Here is an 18841-nt window from a genome sequence, read left to right as displayed (position 1 = left end):
CGACTTAGTGGAGCATCTTATCTCAACAACTAAGGTTAGACCCAAGATAAAATCAATGGGTGTTTATCATAAACATTAAACAAGGGCCAATTTCCAATTATACCCTAGACCTTGAAAACAAATGGGCAAAACTAGAATGTTGCACATAACCCCAAATCTGATAATATACTAGGCACTACACCAAGTGTTGGACTTGACTGCTTTTGATATACCGACTAGTGAGATCCTCCAAGGGTCAAATACCTAGGTATGTTGGAGTAGTTTGGAATATCACTTGGGTGAGTGATCATTGTGATAAGATCAGCACTTTGTCAAACAAAAAGAATATTTTAGGTTACACTCTCTCTGATGAAAACCTTAAACTACCGGCAGTGGATTTCAATGTGTTTTTTAAATCAATTTGCAAAGTACAGTTATATTAAAAAATAAATTATTTAATCAAAAAGTTTGTAGAAGGTTTTTATCTTGGGATCCATCTAAGTAGAGAGTGTAACGCTGCATTTAATGGTTAGGGAAGAGGTCCTTCCCTGTGAACAATGGATAGATATTTCGGATGAGAGGATAAGAACAAAAGACCATTTAGGGTTGAAACTTAATGGGTGTTTATCATAAACATTAAACAAGGGCCAATTTCCAATTATACCCTAGACCTTGAAAACAAATGGGCAAAACTAGAATGTTGCACATAACCCCAAATCTGATAATATACTAGGCACTACACCAAGTGTTGGACTTGACTGCTTTTGATATACCGACTAGTGAGATCCTCCAAGGGTCAAATACCTAGGTATGTTGGAGTAGTTTGGAATATCACTTGGGTGAGTGATCATTGTGATAAGATCAGCACTTTGTCAAACAAAAAGAATATTTTAGGTTACACTCTCTCTGATGAAAACCTTAAACTACCGGCAGTGGATTTCAATGTGTTTTTTAAATCAATTTGCAAAGTACAGTTATATTAAAAAATAAATTATTTAATCAAAAAGTTTGTAGAAGGTTTTTATCTTGGGATCCATCTAAGTAGAGAGTGTAACGCTGCATTTAATGGTTAGGGAAGAGGTCCTTCCCTGTGAACAATGGATAGATATTTCGGATGAGAGGATAAGAACAAAAGACCATTTAGGGTTGAAACTTAATGGGCTTTCTTCTTATGTTAATCCACTATTTTTGGGCTTCATAAGATGGCTGAAACCAAAGCCCACTTACACTTAAGTGTTGGGTCCATATTAAGCCCAATTCGATTAGCTTAGGGGTTCACTAGGTTCACCTAGTGAATTCGGCCTATGTGGTTCTCTACATGGGTCAAACCCATAAGAATTGATGTGAGAGCTTAGTGAGTCCCATGCCATACAATATTCAGGTCTAATGGACTTGCAACTAATGTGAATAAGAACCAATAGAGTAATGGGCCTAACCAAGGTTCACAATTTCGCAACGTATCAGCCCATACCAATAAATACATATCGTCGTTCCACTAAAGGCCCAATACATGGAACGTATTGAAACCACTTTTTTGTTCCTTTTCGCCTGTATCAGGCTGATATTGACCCGTATTGGACCGTTTCGGGTCTGTATCGTCCAATGCAGGTCAATACTCTAATGTATCGATTGATACATTACAAATTAATTACCTTAATTAATTATTCTCCTTTTTTTTTATAAATGAGAGTAGTTTTATTAAATCAAATAACAAAAAAACAATCAACCTAGGACGAAGCACGAGATGTTACCCCCCCTAGGACCGAACCATATACACCAAAACTGCCCAAGCCTGAGACACAAGTACAAAGTAGCCCAAAATAGATCTCCCCTTGACACCCCTTGCCTGTCCAGAGAATCAGCCATTGCATTTGTTAATCTTCTGACCCACGGAAACCTGATAATCATATTCCTTGTCATCCATTTAACTTTCTTTAACAGATCCTTGTAGCCCCAACATGTTGTTTCTGGGCTAATTAGCCAGTCTACTACTACCTTGGAATCCCTTTCTACTAGCAGATTGGTCACTCCAATTTGACTAGCCATCTATATACCTTGTATCGCTGCTAGTAGCTTTGCCCTTACCGAATCACCTTCACCCACTGGTCCTGAAAATAGAGACAACATATTGTTGTCTTTGCCTCTCAAAATCCCACCAATTCCTGATGGCCCTGGGTTACCTTGGCAGCTTCCATCAAAATTCAATTTTACCACACCATCCGGTGGGGAATCCATTCAGCTTGTGATTTGATCTTGGTGGAGACTGTAGCAGCCACTGCAGCCCAATTTCTCCTCAAGTCATCAAAGGCCAACAAGTGTGAAGATTTTAACCATGAGATAGTCCTTGTCAATATGCATTCCCTGATTTCAGCAAGATTTTAACCAACAAGTGTGAAGATTTTAGCTTCCCTCTTTTTGTCAATCTCCCGAAAGCAGTCGAAGTGAACAGCAGCTTTACTTCAGAGAGCAAATTCCACCTGCACCCAAATAATGAAACAACCCAGTTCCAAATATTGGTAGCAAAGGAGCATGATATCAGCAAATGGTTACACAATCCTCACCCTTCACTTTACACAGAAAAGGTTTCTTCTTTTGCAAGTTTTCCACAGTATTGATCTTACCATAATAGGCTTCCCAACAGAACACTGCTATTTTGGGGGAATTGGTCTTGACCAAACCTCTTTAACAGGGAACACCTGAGAGGAGGGATTGGAGCAGAGAGCTTTAAAGAAACAAAAAGAGAGAGGGGGTCACCCTGCCGAAGCCCAAGGAATCCTTCAAAAAAATCATACACTATCCCATTAACTATAACTGAAAATTGATAAGTTCGTAGGCATCCCAAGATCCATTTACACCACAAGTTTCCAAACCCACATCTCCTCATAATCTCAATCAAGAATTTCCAATCCACTAAGTCATAGGCTTTTTCCAGATCCAACTTGATAGTCACTCCCTTCCCCTTCGATCTTTTATGAGCCTCCACACATTTATTTGCAACTAATATTTGGTCAATAATCTGTCTATCCTGCACAAAGGCCCCTTGAGCTTGAGAAACTAAATGGGAGATCACCTTTTTAATCCTCAAAGACAGCACCTTTGCAATCACCTTGTAAATACTGGTGGCCAAACTTATTGGATTGAAATCCCCTGGTTGGCTGGCATTATTCTTTTTTGGGATCAGAGCTAAAAAAGTAAAATTCATTCCCGAACTTATCACCCCTCTCCTGTAGAACTCATTAAACACCCTGACCAAGTCTTCTTTAATTATCTCCCAACAATCTTGATAGAAAGCCATTGTGTAACCGTCGAGTCCTGGAGATTTTGATCTGTCCATAGAAAAAACTGCCTCCTTAATCTCTCCCTCTTCAAACCTTTTTTCCAAAAATTAGACTTGATTCTCATCCAGAGTCTCCCAATCAAAGCCTTCAATCCTCCACCTCTCACTTAAGGGTCTTCTATAAATTGATCACCCATGTTATAAATTTTTTTTTGAAAAAGGTAAAGTAATATTTATTGAGAAAGAAATATACACAAGAGGCTGAGATCAGTCCCTGAACAGATCGACTGATCTATTCAGCAATTACATAAGCCATCAAGACAAAGAAAAAAGTACATCTGACACATTACAGCTTCTAAAATTTGCCGCCATAGACAACCAAGAAATCAGCTTGCCCACTAACTTCTGAGTTAAGTCCTCCAGACTTAGAAAGTTGTTACTGAACACCCTTCTTTTCCTCTCGGTCCAGATACACCAAATTACAGCACTTGGAATCATCTTCCATAAAGTCTTCTTTTTCATGCTCAAGCCCACGATATGCCAGCCGCATAACAGCTCTTTTACCGACCTCGGCATCACCCAACAAACTTTCAAGGAGCTGAGGAAGTGGTTCCACAGCTGAGCAGAGAACGGGCAGTGAATACACAAATGATCAGTAGATTCAGCACTGCACCCACATAAGCTGCAAGATAGGTCCAAAATCTGAAATCCCCTTCTCACAAGGTTCTCCTTGGAAAGGCATTTATTAAGAGCCATGGTCCAAACCAAGAAACTGGCTTTAGTCAGACTAATGGGATTCCACACTTGCTGAACTGGGAAATCAGGAACACCCCTCCTACCAAGCATAGCAGCCAATGATTTAACTAAAAACATCCCATCAGAATTCCACTTCCAAAGCCACTTATCCTCTGAGCTAATCCAACTCTTGAAACTGGAGACAGGTCAGGAGATTCACTGCCTCATCCACCTCCCAGTCAAAAGAGATTTCTTAGAAAAGGAGTCCAAAGAACTGAACCACCAGAAGTACTATAGCACTCAGCAACTGAGGCCTTTTGATCTGAAGCACACTGGAAGAGGAGTGGGAAGGACTCAGCAAGAGGAGCATCTATGCACCAAGTGTCCTTCCAGAATTTGGTCATATTACCATTACCAGCCCTGATTGAGTTCCCCCTGGCCAGATCTGGAAAATGCTTCATTATCCCTTTCCACAGAGAGATACCCCAGTTAGGAGGGGGATCCCTAGTTCTCCAAATGCCCCAACTCAAACCATATTTTCTGGCAATAAGAGACCTCCACCAAGCATCAGATTCTACAGCAAATCTCCAAATCCATTTACCTAGGAGGGCAGAGTTATATTGTTTCAGCTTCCTTATACCTAACCCCCCTTCAGATTTGGGGAGACAGACTTGTTCCCAACTCACCAAGTGCACTTTTTTCTCCTCCCAGCCTCTCCAAAGAAAATTCCTTTGAAGCTTTTCAATCTGATTTGCAACCTTCCTAGGAATGGACAACAGAGATAGAAAGTAGGTAGGCAGATTGGAGAGGGTACTCTTAATCAAAGTCACCCTCCCCCCAAAAGATAAGTATTTAGCCTTCCAAGAAGCCAGCTTCCTTTCCAATCTCTCAATAACTGGGTCCCAGATAGCAGAGGAACCACCACTCACCCCAAGCGGGAGACCCAAATATTTGACTGGAAGGGATCCAATCTGACAAGCCAGAATACCAGCACACTCAGCTAAATTGGAAACCTGTCCAACTGGGATAATTTGGCTCTTATTCCAATTAACTTTCAGACCTGTAATCACTTCAAACCAAGAGGGAATCCCAAGGATTAACTCCACGTGAGAGGGGGACGCCTCCACAAAACATAATGTATCATCTGCAAATTGAAGAATATTCACTTTCTCTCCCCCCGACACCATTGCAAAACCTTCCCATTCCCCTGACACAGCAGTCTTCTTATAGAAAAGAGTGAGGATCTCCATAACACATATAAATAGGAGAGGAGATAAAGGGCCTCCCTGCCTAAGACCTCTAGAATTATCAAAGAAACCTGCAGACTGTCTATTTACCAAGATTGAGAACTTTGGAGAAGAGATACAGACTTTAATCCAATTCCTCCATTTCTACCCAAAATTCATCTGAAGAAGCACAAGGTCTACACATCTCCAATTAACATGATCATAGGCCTTCTCAATATCAAGTTTACAAATCAAACCCGGAGAACCTTCTTTTTTCCTGGAATGAATGAGCTCATTTGCAATAAGAACTAAATCTAGCATCTGCCTACCTGGAATAAAAGAACTTTGGTTATTTGAGATAACACTACCAAGAACTGCTTCCAATCTTTTAGCAAGAACTTTAGCTAGGATTTTGTAGAAGCTATGCAGCAGACTAATCGGCCTGAAATCCTTAATTCACTGCACCCTCAATCTTTGGAATGAGGGTAATAAAGGTAGTGTTCAGACTTCTCTGCAATGAACCCCTCTCAAAAAAGTCTTGGAAAACATTCAAGATATCCTATCTCACCACATCCCAGCATTTAATGTAGAAAAGAATTGTAAGACTAGGGGTGGCAATTTTCCCCGTCCCCGATGGGTACCTGGGCTCCCCGACCTGATGGGGTCAGGGATGGGAGGTACCTTGACGGGGTCGGGATCGGGGATGGGGCTACCCATGAATCCCCGATCGGGGATGGGGATGGGGACGGGGACGGGGAATGCAATCCCCACCTTGACCTGTCCCCAATTAATATTATATTATATTATATATTATATACTATATATAACATATAATATAATATCTATATTATATAAGTATAATAATTATTAATTTATTTATAAAACAGTAAAAACTAAAAGTCTAAAACATAATTCGAAGAAATCAAGAAAACTTGAAAAGCTGGTAAACCCTTAACCCTCGACTAAACCAGTTACCGATCTTCATTCTTCTGTTTTCGACAGAGAAGACTCAAGAGAGGCGACTGAACCACAAAACCAGTAAACCCTAGCTTCGTCTTTGTCGCCGATTCGCCGACCACCGACCGCCAACCGCCGTCACTGACTGTTGCCACTGCCCACTCGCCCGTCTAACATCGAACAGAGGAAAGGCCAGAGAACTGAGGAAGAGACTTCGTCTTCGTCGTCGATTCGCAGACCGCCAACCTTCATCATCGTCGTCGTCATCGTCGCCATCGTTGTCACCCTTCGAACTCTCTCATCAGTCATCATCGACATGAACTCTCCCAAGTCCCAACGATACTCTCTCTCTCTCTCTTAGTTTTGGGGATTCGGGTTTCCGACGGGGAATTCATCACCGTCGGAGTCGGGGATGGAGGGAGGATTCCTTTCCCCGTCGGGGATCAGGGACGGGGATGGGAATGGGGGGTGATTCAGGGGTCTGGGTCGGGGTCGGAGATGGGGAATGTACTCCCCGCCCCGTTGTCATTCCTATGTAAGACCATCAGGCCCTGGAGACTTATCATCAGCCAACAACTTCATAGCCTCTTTAATTTCCTACTCAAAATAAGGTCTCTCAATGAATGAAAACTGCTCATCACTCAGCTGGTTAAAAAGAGAGGGATCTAGGAAAAGGTCTAAAGGACCAAGATTCCTTATATAACTTCTTGTAAAAGCTAGTTGCCACACGCTTCATATCAATCTCAGTAATACCCACCCTGCCCTCTCCCTCCAGCCTATTAATTACACAAGCTCTAGCTTTGGCATTTGCCATTTTGTGGAAATAATGTGTATTCCTATCCCCCTCTTTCAGCCAAGCCACTTTGACTCTTTGCCTCCATTTAATTTCTTCTGCCACTGCCAATTTGTCAAACTTCAACTTAGCCTGGAATCTTTTTAATCTGAGCTCCTCAGCAATAGGGCCTAATTCTTCAGTTGTGTCAATCTCCTTTATGGTACTCAGGAGAGCCTTCTTCTCAGTATCTAGGCTCAAACTTTTCTCCAATTTCCAAATCTTTAGTCTTGCTTTAATGGCCTCCAATTTCGTTGCGAAGATGAATGAACTGGTACCCCCCACCTGCAGATCCTCCCAAATAGACTTCAGCAAAGGAGCAAGCGAATCGTCCTCAAACCAAGCATTCTCTAATTTGAAAGGAACTTTTGCTCACTCTAACACAAGACAGTTGAATAGGAATATGGTCTAACACTGATCTTGGAAGGGCAATCTACTTAAACTTTGGGAAAATATCTTCCCAGTTAGAAGTAACCAGAAACCTATCAAGTCCCACTAGAGTAGGAAGGTCTTGATTGTTAGTCCAAGTAAACTTGTTTCCATGAAGGGGTGAATCTTGACGTTCAAATATGTTGATAAAATCAGCAAATTGCACCATATCCCTTAATCTTCTCCCACCTGAGCTTCTCTCATCCCCAAAAAGAGTGACATTAAAGTCCCCACCAATGACCCAAGGAAAAGTAAGACTTCCCCTAGCTACTGAAGGGATGGGAGATCCATCATATGGATGGCCGAACCCTGAAGGAAGGTTGGGTGAAATTGCAAAAATTTCTTTACTCCCATCCGGGAATCCTATTCCCAATTTACAAAACTGCATTTTCAAGGTTCGTTCTTGTAACCAAACCAAATCAAATCTGAAACCAAATTAAGGGAGGGATATACCTGATACGGAATCCACGCAAGAAAGCCCATCCCAACGTAGGTGTTCACGCCCAAAGAGAGTACCAAATCCCCCCTCCACTGAAGATGACACAGCTTAGGGTGAGGCAGGATCAGCAAGTAGTTCTTCACCAAGAACTATTGATTCTAAATTGCTTCTAAATTGCTTCTTCTGGCAAGAAACAATATCAAGACCGAATCTTGATCCAATCCAAGAACTGGAGATCAAACAGGATAGGGCGGCAAGAGCAGGAAGAAAAAGAGTAGAAGGCAAGAGCATTCTAACTGTGTTGTCTTCTCTCTGTATTCAGTGAATGTGTTTTTGGAGGTTTGCCCTGCTCTCTTATTTATAGCCTTAAAGAGACAATTTCCTAATCCCATTAAGAGTTTCCTAATCCAAATATTTTATTTGGATCTAGACTCTTTAAGTGATAAGGATAATCCCTTATCTTATCTACAGATAAAGATCAGCCTTCTTAATCAAATTGGGAGTTCCTTTGATCCAAATCTTTATTTGGATCTGGACATTTTAAGTGGATAAGGATAATCCATTCTCTTATCCACTGATCCAAATCCAAAATCCGCCCCTATTTAATCAATCTAATTAACCTAGTTCAAAATGGACTTTTAGGCCCATTAAGCTTTTAGGCTCACTTCTTCTTTAATGTTGGCTAGCTTGGCTCTCTTTGTATGGCGTGGGACCCTATCATTGATCTACACATCAGCCACATGGGTTTAACCTAGCCTCTGTTACAAGGCCTGGCCGAATTCACTGCTGAATACAGTGAACCCCTGAGTCCATCATCATGGGCTCTTAATGGGCCCAACATTTACACTAAATGGTCCTTGATTCCAACCATCTTATGAAGGCCCAAGGCCTGTGGGCAAATGCAAGATTAGTCCATCAGGTATAATCCTCAATAGTCTTACACTTAACCTCTCAGCCCATAATGATCAAACACTGCCCAACAAGAGATGACCTCTCCCTTGGCTGCAAGGTGCAGTGTTGCACTCTCTATTCACATGGATCCCAGGAATTAAAACCTTTTGCAAACATTTTGAAACCATAATATATATATATATATATATGTATAACACTATGTAAATATATTTTACAAAACAAATTTCAATGGTTGAAATCAACTGCCGGTAGTTTAGGTTTCCATCAGAGAGAGTGCATCCCCAATCATTCACTTTGTCCGACAAAGGGGCTAATCCTATCACTATGATCACCCACTCAGATGAATTCTCGAACTGTCCCCACATACCCAGGTTTTGACCCCCTCTAAGGATATCACTAATTGGCATATCAAATACGGCCCAATCCAACACTTAGTGCAATATCATAATTGAGTCTAGGGGTCAGGTTTAACATTCCAGTTTTGCCCATCTATCTCCAAGGTCCAAGCAAGACTAGAATTTTGGTCCGATTCAGGGTTTCAAGAAAACTCACTCAACATGTACCTCAGGTCTCACCCTGGCAGTTGAGACAAACTACCCCAACCAACTTGGTGGCACATTAGTGTCAGCCATGGCAGGATAAATCTCCCCAGATCTATCCAACGGCTGTGAAGATTCTAAACTAACACGAGTCTCATGTGTCTCCAGTTTAAGGGTATTATACAGAAACACACCATAATGACTGAAAGAATGGTAGAATCCATCTAATGGACGCCATAAAGGTTGCGGAATTGGTGGGCGAATTTCAAAACTTTCCTACCTTCTCTCAACTGGGAATCATATTCCCTAAATTTAGAATACAATATTCAAGGATCCTACTTGAACCATAATCAAACCAGATCTGTAACAAAAGATAAATGGGAGGAATATACCTGATCCGGAGAAGCAATATCTCCCAAAGTTGGTGTTCACGCCCAAAGAATGCTCCAAGATCCGTTCCTGCTGAAGATGACACAGCTGTAGATGGAACAGAACCAGCAGGGTGCATCCTACACACTGGATCCTTCACAAGAATCCTCTGGAAACACTAAACACTGAATCCTTTTAGTCTTTGTTGCAAGACTAATGTCAAGAACAGATTTCTTGACTTTCTTTTTCTGCAAAGATCTAATCTTGCAAAAACAGATGGCGGCGGTAGGAGGAGGTCTCTAAAGGCGAAAAGGCTGAACTGCCTTTTTCTTTTCTGGAGTATGAATGAGATCCATATCTCAATTCGCAGGAGATATCCTATATCTCTTCAAGGTGGTTCGAAATCTCCTCCTTTCTTCTTGATTAAGAAACCTCCTTTTTAGGAGTTATCCCAATCCAAATCAGTATTTGGATAGGGGATAATCTTAATCATTTCTGCAGATAGAGTTAGCTTACTCCTGATCTTATCAGGAGGTTACCAGATTCAAATCTAATTTGAATTTGGTCTCTAAGAGTGGATAAGGCTAAAGGCCCAATCCTTTTACTAACTTTAATCTCAAATTCGCCCCATGGATGGGTGATCATATCAGCCCACCTCGAAATGGGCTTCTGGCCCATTAAGTGTTCAGTGTCTAATTACATTCCAATCTGCTGCCCAGTTGGGCTTCTTTGTATGGCGTGGGACCCAAGCATTGATCTACACACCAGCCACATGGGTTTGGCCCAGCCTCTAAAACAAGGCCCAGCCGAATTCACTGAAAAACTCAATGAACCCCTTGAGTCCATCATATGGACTCTATGGGCCCAACACTTACATTAAGTGGTCCCTGGGCCAAACCATCTTATAAAAACACAGGGACTGTGGGCAGGTGCAAGATTAGCCCATCAGGTATTATCCTCAATGGTCTTACACTTAACCTCTCAGCCCTTAATGATCAAGCACTGCCCGACAAGAGAGGACCTCTCCCTTGGCTACAAGGAACAGTGCCGCACTCTCCTCTCACATGGATCCCGGGAATTAAAACCATTTGCAAACAATTCGAAACCGTACATATATATATAAATATATTAACTTTGCAAAGCAAAATTCCAACGATTGAAATCAACTGCCGGCAGTTTGGTTTCCATCAGAGAGAGTGCATTCCCGATCATTACCCTTTGTCCGACAAAGTGGCTGATTCTGTCACTATGATCACCCACTCAGATGAATTCTCAAACTGCCCCAACATACCCAGGTTTTGATCCCCGCTAAGGATCTCACTGATTGGCATATCAAAGGCAGCCTGATCCAACACCTAGTGAAATGTCATAATCGAGTCTAGGGGTCAGGTGTAACTTTCCAGTTTTGCCCATCTATCTCCAAGGTCCAGGGCAATACTGGAAATCTGGTCCGGTTCAAGGATTCAAGTAATCCCATACTGCATGTGCCTCAGGTCTTACCCTGATGGCTGAGACAGGCCATCCCAACACTTGGTGGCACACCAGTATCAGCCTTGGCAGGATAAATCTCCCCAGACTTATCCAACGGCTGTGAACATTTAAAACTAACATGAGTCTCTATAAATGTCCAGTTTTAGGGTTTTACACAGAATTAAACCAAACAACATGAATCAAACATGCACTTTATTTATTTCCACTAAATAACAAAAGTACATCAAATCAGATTGAAGCTAAGGGCATACAAAACTGTCTAACAATGACATGAATCAAATATGTACTTTATTCATTTACAATAAATGTCATAATGTACATCATGCTGATTGGAGATAAGGGCATACACCGTCTAACAGCTACAGCCAATTCCTCCTAAAACTCCTCCCTTCGGCTTCGGTCATTAGGGCCATACACATTAGTAATTTGACACACATTACCATCTACGAGTTTCAAGACAAGGGAAATTGAAAAGTTTCCAATCTGATGAGAAATCAAGCTGCAAACTGTTAGGTCCCACATACTCCAGTAACCCCCCTGGACTACCAGCTGCCGGCTTTGACCTCCGCCTAACCTCCCCCTCCCCCCAGATACTTCTAACCACTACAGCCATCATAGTTTCCAGTTCAGTTTCTTGAATCAAAACCACTTTTGAACCTGAATTTTTCAGAGAGTCACATACTACAAGTCTCCTTCTCCTCGACCCCAACCCCCTAACATTCCAAGATAATATCTTGAGCTCCATAAACAAACTAAAAACAATAGAACACTTGGCACTTAAGCCTTTCTCCCCCCCCCCACTCAAACTCCCCTCGCTACGGCCTACTTTATCATTGAGGTTCCACGTCAAACGTAGCAGTTCTCTACTTCTTTTAGAATTATTACCCCCTCCTTTACTGCAGATTTCCCCTGGCCAAACACATTCTTTTCTCTACCCCCTCCAAGTACTTGATTGTTTCCTCTTGCAAACCTTCTAGCGAGATCCCCATAAACTTTCCCAATCCCAACAACTTAGAAGAAACCCATGAACAATCAGAAGCACTTTCAGGTTGCTCCCCTACCAGATTCGACTGATACAATAACATATTGCTGATCTTTTGAGGCTGCCCAACCGAGGCAGCGCCCCTATCAGTTACACTGAAAGAGCTACCTTCCACCTGTGACCCAGCAGCCTCAAGAACACCTCCACCACCTAACACTTGAGAATCTGCGACCACCACCACTAATGGATCCACCTCCATCAGTTCCTCTTCCTCTATCAACACCACAAGTTGGTTGGACTTTAATTGAACCTTGTCTCCAAAGCAATCGATTGGGACGACAAAGACTTCACAGCCCCTGGGTCGGGGTCCAAAATTCCCCCTCCATCCTTCTTCTCCCTACGTGAGAATCTCAAACCTCCCTAGTACCCACACCCTAATGACAACATCCAACCGGAGGACTGAAATCTGGAGACATATTCGCCCATCTAGCTGAGGGGGGACTGGGCTCATTATAATCATTAAGCCCAGGCCTGTTTCCAGGTTGAAAGGTTGAAGAGGTAGTTGGGTTGGGTAAAGCACTCCAGGCCTAGAATCTTCATCCGAAGTATCATGGGCCCCCTAAGACTCAATTAGGGGAGAGGCTAGAAGACCTTCTGATGACTCATTGGCGCAGGATCTTCCCTAGGTGCCAGCTGGAGCTCAGCAAGACACTCTCTAATTAAGTCTTTAATGGCTTCAGCTCCCAAAACCTGCCCGCTGCCCCCAGATTTAAATTTCGAATCTCCTTCACAGCTAGACCCTGGGTGAGCCCATTTGGACCATTCAAAGTCGCCAAGATCAGACAGCTCTAAGGATCCCCCAAACCTATGTCATTTTCTCTATCACTGGCCGTCGAAGAAGCACCTCGTGTCACAGTCTTCTTATATCGCACTGCTTCATAAAAACAGGGGAGCTCACTTTCGCCACAATCTTCCAGGACCAAGGTTTTGGAGCAGTTTGAACACTCCTTGTCTTCCTTCTAGACATCGCGAGACGGCTTTTCTCCACCTCTCCATCTTCGAACAGACGGCAGAACTTCTTGCCAGATCTGAACAGTGAAGTCCACTTCCCCCGCCACCACTTCAACCTTGTTTAGGATTTGGTTCCCCCTGCGAATCTTCATTCTTACCCACTCACAGGTCGCAATCTCCAGCGGGGAATCGTCTGTTTCTATGAAACCCCCACAAGCATCCCTTATAGCCCTTATGACACTTGGGCACCAGAGCAGGAGTGGAAGGCCGAAAACCCTAAATCCAGCACAACTTCAGGTCCTCTCCAACTTCGAAAGGGTCAAGGTAATTACATCCCGCACTCGCCCCCCACCAGTCCAGCAGAAGGGGGTTCCTCCCCAACTGCCAAGGACCTTGCCTTAGAACCCATTCCGCACCAGCTCTCGACGGACAGATAATGAGGAAAAGTCCATCTACCATTTTCTTCACTCACACCCCCCACCTCCCTCCAGAAATTGTTTGCCCACCTCTCTACCTCCCTAATCCCCTCCCCCCAATGGAACCTACCCACCAAGCAGTTCCTCAAAAACTCTCTTCTCGCAGTCACCCCCCGAGGATCCGTAGCAATCACCCTTTTACCATTAACCCATTTCACCTCCAACCCCCAAGATCAAACCAAGCCCCCGCCAGTCCAGCAGAAGGGGGTTCCTCCCCAACTGCCAAGGACCTTGCCTTAGAACCCATTCCGCACCAGCTCTCGACGGACAGATAATGAGGAAAAGTCCATCTGCCATTTTCTTCACTCACACCCCCCACCTCCCTCTAGACTCTGTTTGCCCACCTCTCTACCTCCCTAATCCCCTCCCCCCAATGGAACCTACCCACCAAGCAGTTCCTCAAAAACTCTCTTCTCGCAGCCACCCCATGAGGATCCGTAGCAACCACCCTTTTACCATTAACCCATTTCACCTCCAATCCCCCAAGATCAAACCAAACCCCCGTAGCCACCACTCACTGTAGGAAAGATTGCGCCTAGCCCTCCCTTCCATCTCCAATTTGCGGTACTGGTTGAAGGCTTCCCATCTTCGCTTCCCTCCACATGATCTTCTGTAAGAGACTCTATGCTCCATCAAAACTTTAGACAAAATACCCTTCATCGGCAAGACAACATGATCCCTGCTACGATTTCCACCGCTGGAAAAAGATTCACCGCTGGTTCGATTCTCGCCACTCAGAGTTATCAGCTTGATCACCCATGCTATAATTGATTATTAAAATGTATATACTAACAAATATTAAGACATTGTTTTGATTTTTCTAAAATCAAGATAAGATATATATATATATATATATATATATATGTACACATTTTCTACTCTACCAGTCTAAAGAAGCTAAACCCAAGGTACAATCGAAAGAACAGGGACGAAATAACAGATTCAGGGTGGATAAGCTTGGAGGAAAGTACAGAAGGAGAGGAGAACTCTGGAGTTTCCAGCTTCAGTAGTGTTCAAAGTGCCAATCTCAACTTGGGGAAGATCTGGAAGATGGTTTGAGACTACTGTTTGATAACAAGCTCTCTATCACACTTCCTAGGCTCTTGAGCCCGGGAAAGAGGAAGGTAGATTAGGCTCCACTTCAAATGAAGTAAAATCTAAGACAGAGAACAGAGGAGAACTACTATGTTCAAAACAAAACCAAGTACAGGGCATTAGTAGGACATGTGAAGTCAACCCAGAAATTCTTAGTAGATCTACAAATTGCCTTGTTCCCATGACTAACTATCTAGAGGTTGGTTGTGACTCTTGTGAAGGTAACACCTCCGACTTAAGCCCAACGGTTGGGGTTAAGGGTTCACCAAATCCTTCGGTAAATCCTTCCTTTGTACAAAACTCTCTTTTAATCCCGGATTTTGTTGCTATGAATGTTTCTTCGAGTCCTCTGTATCTTGTGCGTACAAGGGAGATTAGCCCAACCTTGCAATCTGCCAATCAGGATGATCAAGTGCAATAAACAAAGGTGAATGGACCCCTATACTAGCCCAACCCCCACAGAATTGATATGATTTCTAGGCTCTAGAGTATTAGTGGAAGGCCGTAGATTCTAATCTAGACATTCTTGTCTACAGAGTCTCAGAAGCTCATTCATGAAACAACCAACAAAGATGCTCCACCTGTTGATGAATAGAACTTTACCCCCCCCTCCCCATTGAGACCTACTAAGAATATGTTTCAGATCTAACTCTGAAGGGACAATGAACATGAACAAGCCATTGATCAGCATTTTCACCTTGACTTCCTCCGAGAAGTTCCAGGCTTCCCTCACCCAAGCTTCAGCACCTGCTAGGTCCGGAGCCTCCCCCTCGAACTTACCAACTAGACACGACTCCAAGAACTTCCTACAGAGATCGACTCCATTACCTTATATTTCAATTAAGAAAATATCCCCATTCCAATAGAAGCGCCAACTACCCCTGGTAGGCCAGGCCTTTATTGTAGTGACGTCTTTGACTTGCGCCCCCATCCCCCATCCATGGCAGGCTTCCCCTCACCATACCGCCACCACCGTTCACCATTCCATATTTTTGTTATAGGAAATGAAGAAAAGAAAAGATGAAAGAAAAAGATGATGAAGATGTGGAAGAGATGAAATATGTATTGAGATGTTATTCTCACACAGTACATTGAGATAAGGAATTGCACATTAGGATTAATGAATTACTACATTAATTACAAAAATAATCAAAAAAAAAACTATTTTTGTGTTAAGAGAGATATAATGAAAATTTTGAGTTTAAATTGTTTTGTTCTTGTTCATAACCAACTAAATAATCAAGTTTCCTTCACTTTTAAAGAGCATTATAATTAATATGTTTTAAATTATTTTTCAATTTTTTATGTTGTCTAGATGAGAAGTATGTCTCACCAATTTGAGATGTGAGGCGGTGAGGTATACACCTCATCAAATTTGAGGCAGTAGTCTCTTATCTCAACCACAAGGTTGCTGAGACAAGAAGATTTGGCTCCACCTCACCTGGCATCTTTTAAAACAATGTTTTTAGTAGTTTTATACTTCATCATCAAATTGGTATTTGATAGTCTGATGAACTTTCTCATTCAACTAAAATAAAACAGCAAGAATGAAACAGCCCCAATTGGTGATTGAGAAAACAGGAGCCCTTGCCATTTCGTTTCATTTTAATCAATACAAACTGCATGAAATAATAAAGTTAATAACAGAGAAACTACCTGTTCATTGACCTTCAAATGTTTCGCAAATAGCTTTGCGGCCTGACACTCACTTGTCAATGGGCGGAGACCCCTAATGCAGTGCAGTAAACATTAAACTCTATAAACTATTAGTAGAATAAAAAGTGATAAATTGCTTAAAGTGTTATTTCTAACTTGAAGACATCGCAGTATTATTGCATGACATAGTAAACGAAATATGGAAATATGGTAAGCCAAGGTAGTGGCACCTGAGAAGCTCTAACGATCTCAAGGCAGATGAACTGATAACAAGAACTGCTGGACTCCCTGGATCAACCTTTCCCTCTAAAAGCTGCCCTTCACAGAGTACATTTTTCCATGACTTCCCAAAAACAGCCTTCATATGTTTGCTCAAATTACCAGCATTCTGCTCTAGATCTTGCAATAGCTCTACCATGCATGTATCTGCATACTTCAAAACAAAAAGGCAATTAATAGATTACTTGCATGCACTCCAATATAAAAGAAAGCAATACAAAATAGCAGGAAATCAAAACTGTCAAAACCCACTAAAGAATTTCTCATAACAATACTAGTATCACAAAGGAACCTATTAGGCATCTTAGTTAATGGAACCAGCACCTAAGCAATAACCCAGTTATTTCTAGGAAATGTTGGCATTCGCTCAGAGTTGAATCAACTAAAAACAAAATCACATCAGCTCAACCTCATATACTTGATGGTCTATTTTATAGATATAAGCTGCATAGAGCAGTCGAGTTCCGAGAATTTCTTCAAATTACTATTAGCCACAGAAGGTTGCTGAGAGAGAGAGAGAGAGAGGAACCTGCCATTGATTCCATCTCGAGAGAAGAAAGTTTGAGACGATTATTGGCAGATTTAAGACGATCCAAGAAAAAACCGAATTGCTGTGACGGAAGAAGAGTAGTAGTTGTCGGTTGTAAGACATTGCTTTTCTCATCGTTTTCGGTCTTGCTCACAGTATTCATCTTCTTCTTTTTCATCAGGACTCTGTTTGGGCCTAGAGGTATTCGATTAGGGTTCTTCTGGTTTTTAATAGCAGACTTCATATTCCTGCCACCTCCCCTCTCTTTGCACCAGCTTTGCTTCGAGACTTTACTTGGTTCTTCACTCCCCATTAGGGTTTGGAATTTTGGATATTTATGTCTCTTTTTCCCTTTCCCGTTCAGCTTATACTTCCGGAGCTCAGCGTCGTTTGTAACAGCAGACAGCGGGAGGGAAATGATGCATTTCTTTTGGGTTAAAATACTATCGAGAAACGGACCGCTTTCATCACCGGTTTTCGGATCATCGATTCGACCGTCCGAGCCGAACGGTTCAAGCGCTTTGACCTTTGAAAATTAGGGTTCTTCTATCTCTATAAAAGAGAGAACTAGAGTTTATGTGGCTGTATGGCTCGAAAAACAAAAAAGAAAGAAAAGAAAAGGTAAAAATGAAAAGAAGAGGGAAAGAGGGAAAGGAAGAAGAAGAAGAAGGCAACGTTCCGACAATGGAAATGGCAACCTCTTTCTTTGATATCAGATCTAAGATCTCGTTTTCTCTATTTCTTTGATCTCTAACCTAAGCTCGCCTTTCTTTCTCTCTAATCTTCTCTCCCTCCCATATTTGAGATTGTGTCTCAAACTCAACTCCTCCCCATCTCTCAATCTCTTTTTTTTCCTCTATTAATAATCTTAAAAAAAATAAATATTTTTATTAAACTACAAACCACTGCCCCACAATGGTTTAGCAGTTTGACGAATGGCTTAATGGTTCTTTGATCAATTCAACGTTTTTTTTCAAAAATGCAATCCAATCTAAAAAATGAACTTGGAAACATGACCAGTTCCCAGGTTAAATGATTTGATTGTCTGATCATTTCAGTCCAGTTTTTAAAAACCCAAAGTTTTTTAACAATTAGACATACATTATCATCATATTTGGTTCGCATATGATCCCGACCAGAATTGTTTATGTCATGGATCACGATAGGGTGAATTTGTGCCATGCAATCCACAAGTTTCCATCTTTTTAGGTATGATCGTTGAAACCTCCTATATTTTTTATAGAAAAGTACAGACATGCCTAATGCAGATTTTTGAATTCCACTATAGACCTATAAATTCAAATAGTCAAATACCCCCACTCTATACACCAATGCCCACCTGTAAATTGGCATCAATTTCGAGTTGGCACCTACCCCAATTGTACTTTGGGCCTAAAAATTTTGACCATGGACTGAATCATCATTCTCTCTATTTTCTAATAGTTTGCACTTCAATATCTTACTTCATGCTAATAGCATTGTCCTCCCCTACATTTTTTTCGGACATCATTGTTGCATCTATTCCTCTTTCTTAATTCAATGTTACAAATGTTAACTAGGGGTGAGCAAAAAAAAATGAAAAATTGAACCAACCGAAATACCAAACCAAAAAATCGGTCAATTGAACC

At 41.9% G+C, this 18841-nt stretch overlaps 1 protein-coding gene across 2 annotated transcripts in view; it reads right to left on the bottom strand.

The window, feature by feature from the left end:
• The window catches only part of LOC148865445 (U3 containing 90S pre-ribosomal complex subunit), a 37725-nt gene extending 19500 nt beyond the window's left edge, over positions 1–18225 (bottom strand). Inside the window, exons 1-3 of one of the 2 annotated variants that reach the window (XM_088978143.1) lie at positions 17214–18225; positions 16636–16831; positions 16406–16478 (exon numbers count right to left, since the gene is read on the bottom strand). In XM_088978143.1, coding sequence (XP_088834269.1) covers positions 16406–16478; positions 16636–16831; positions 17214–17526 — 582 coding nt within the window. In that variant the 5' untranslated portion in view covers positions 17527–18225. The remainder of the gene's footprint in view (positions 1–16405; positions 16479–16635; positions 16832–17213) is intronic. The other variant, XM_088978142.1, reaches the window with a different exon arrangement.
• Positions 18226–18841: the final 616 nt, after the last annotated feature.

This window comes from Nelumbo lutea, chromosome 3, assembly GCF_056320005.1.
Source record: "Nelumbo lutea isolate HS-2025 chromosome 3, American lotus-T2T, whole genome shotgun sequence".
In the NCBI taxonomy this organism is placed as follows: Eukaryota; Viridiplantae; Streptophyta; class Magnoliopsida; order Proteales; family Nelumbonaceae; genus Nelumbo; species Nelumbo lutea.
The sequence above is the reverse complement of the archived record's forward strand: the minus strand, read 5'-3'. Positions and strand labels throughout refer to the sequence as shown.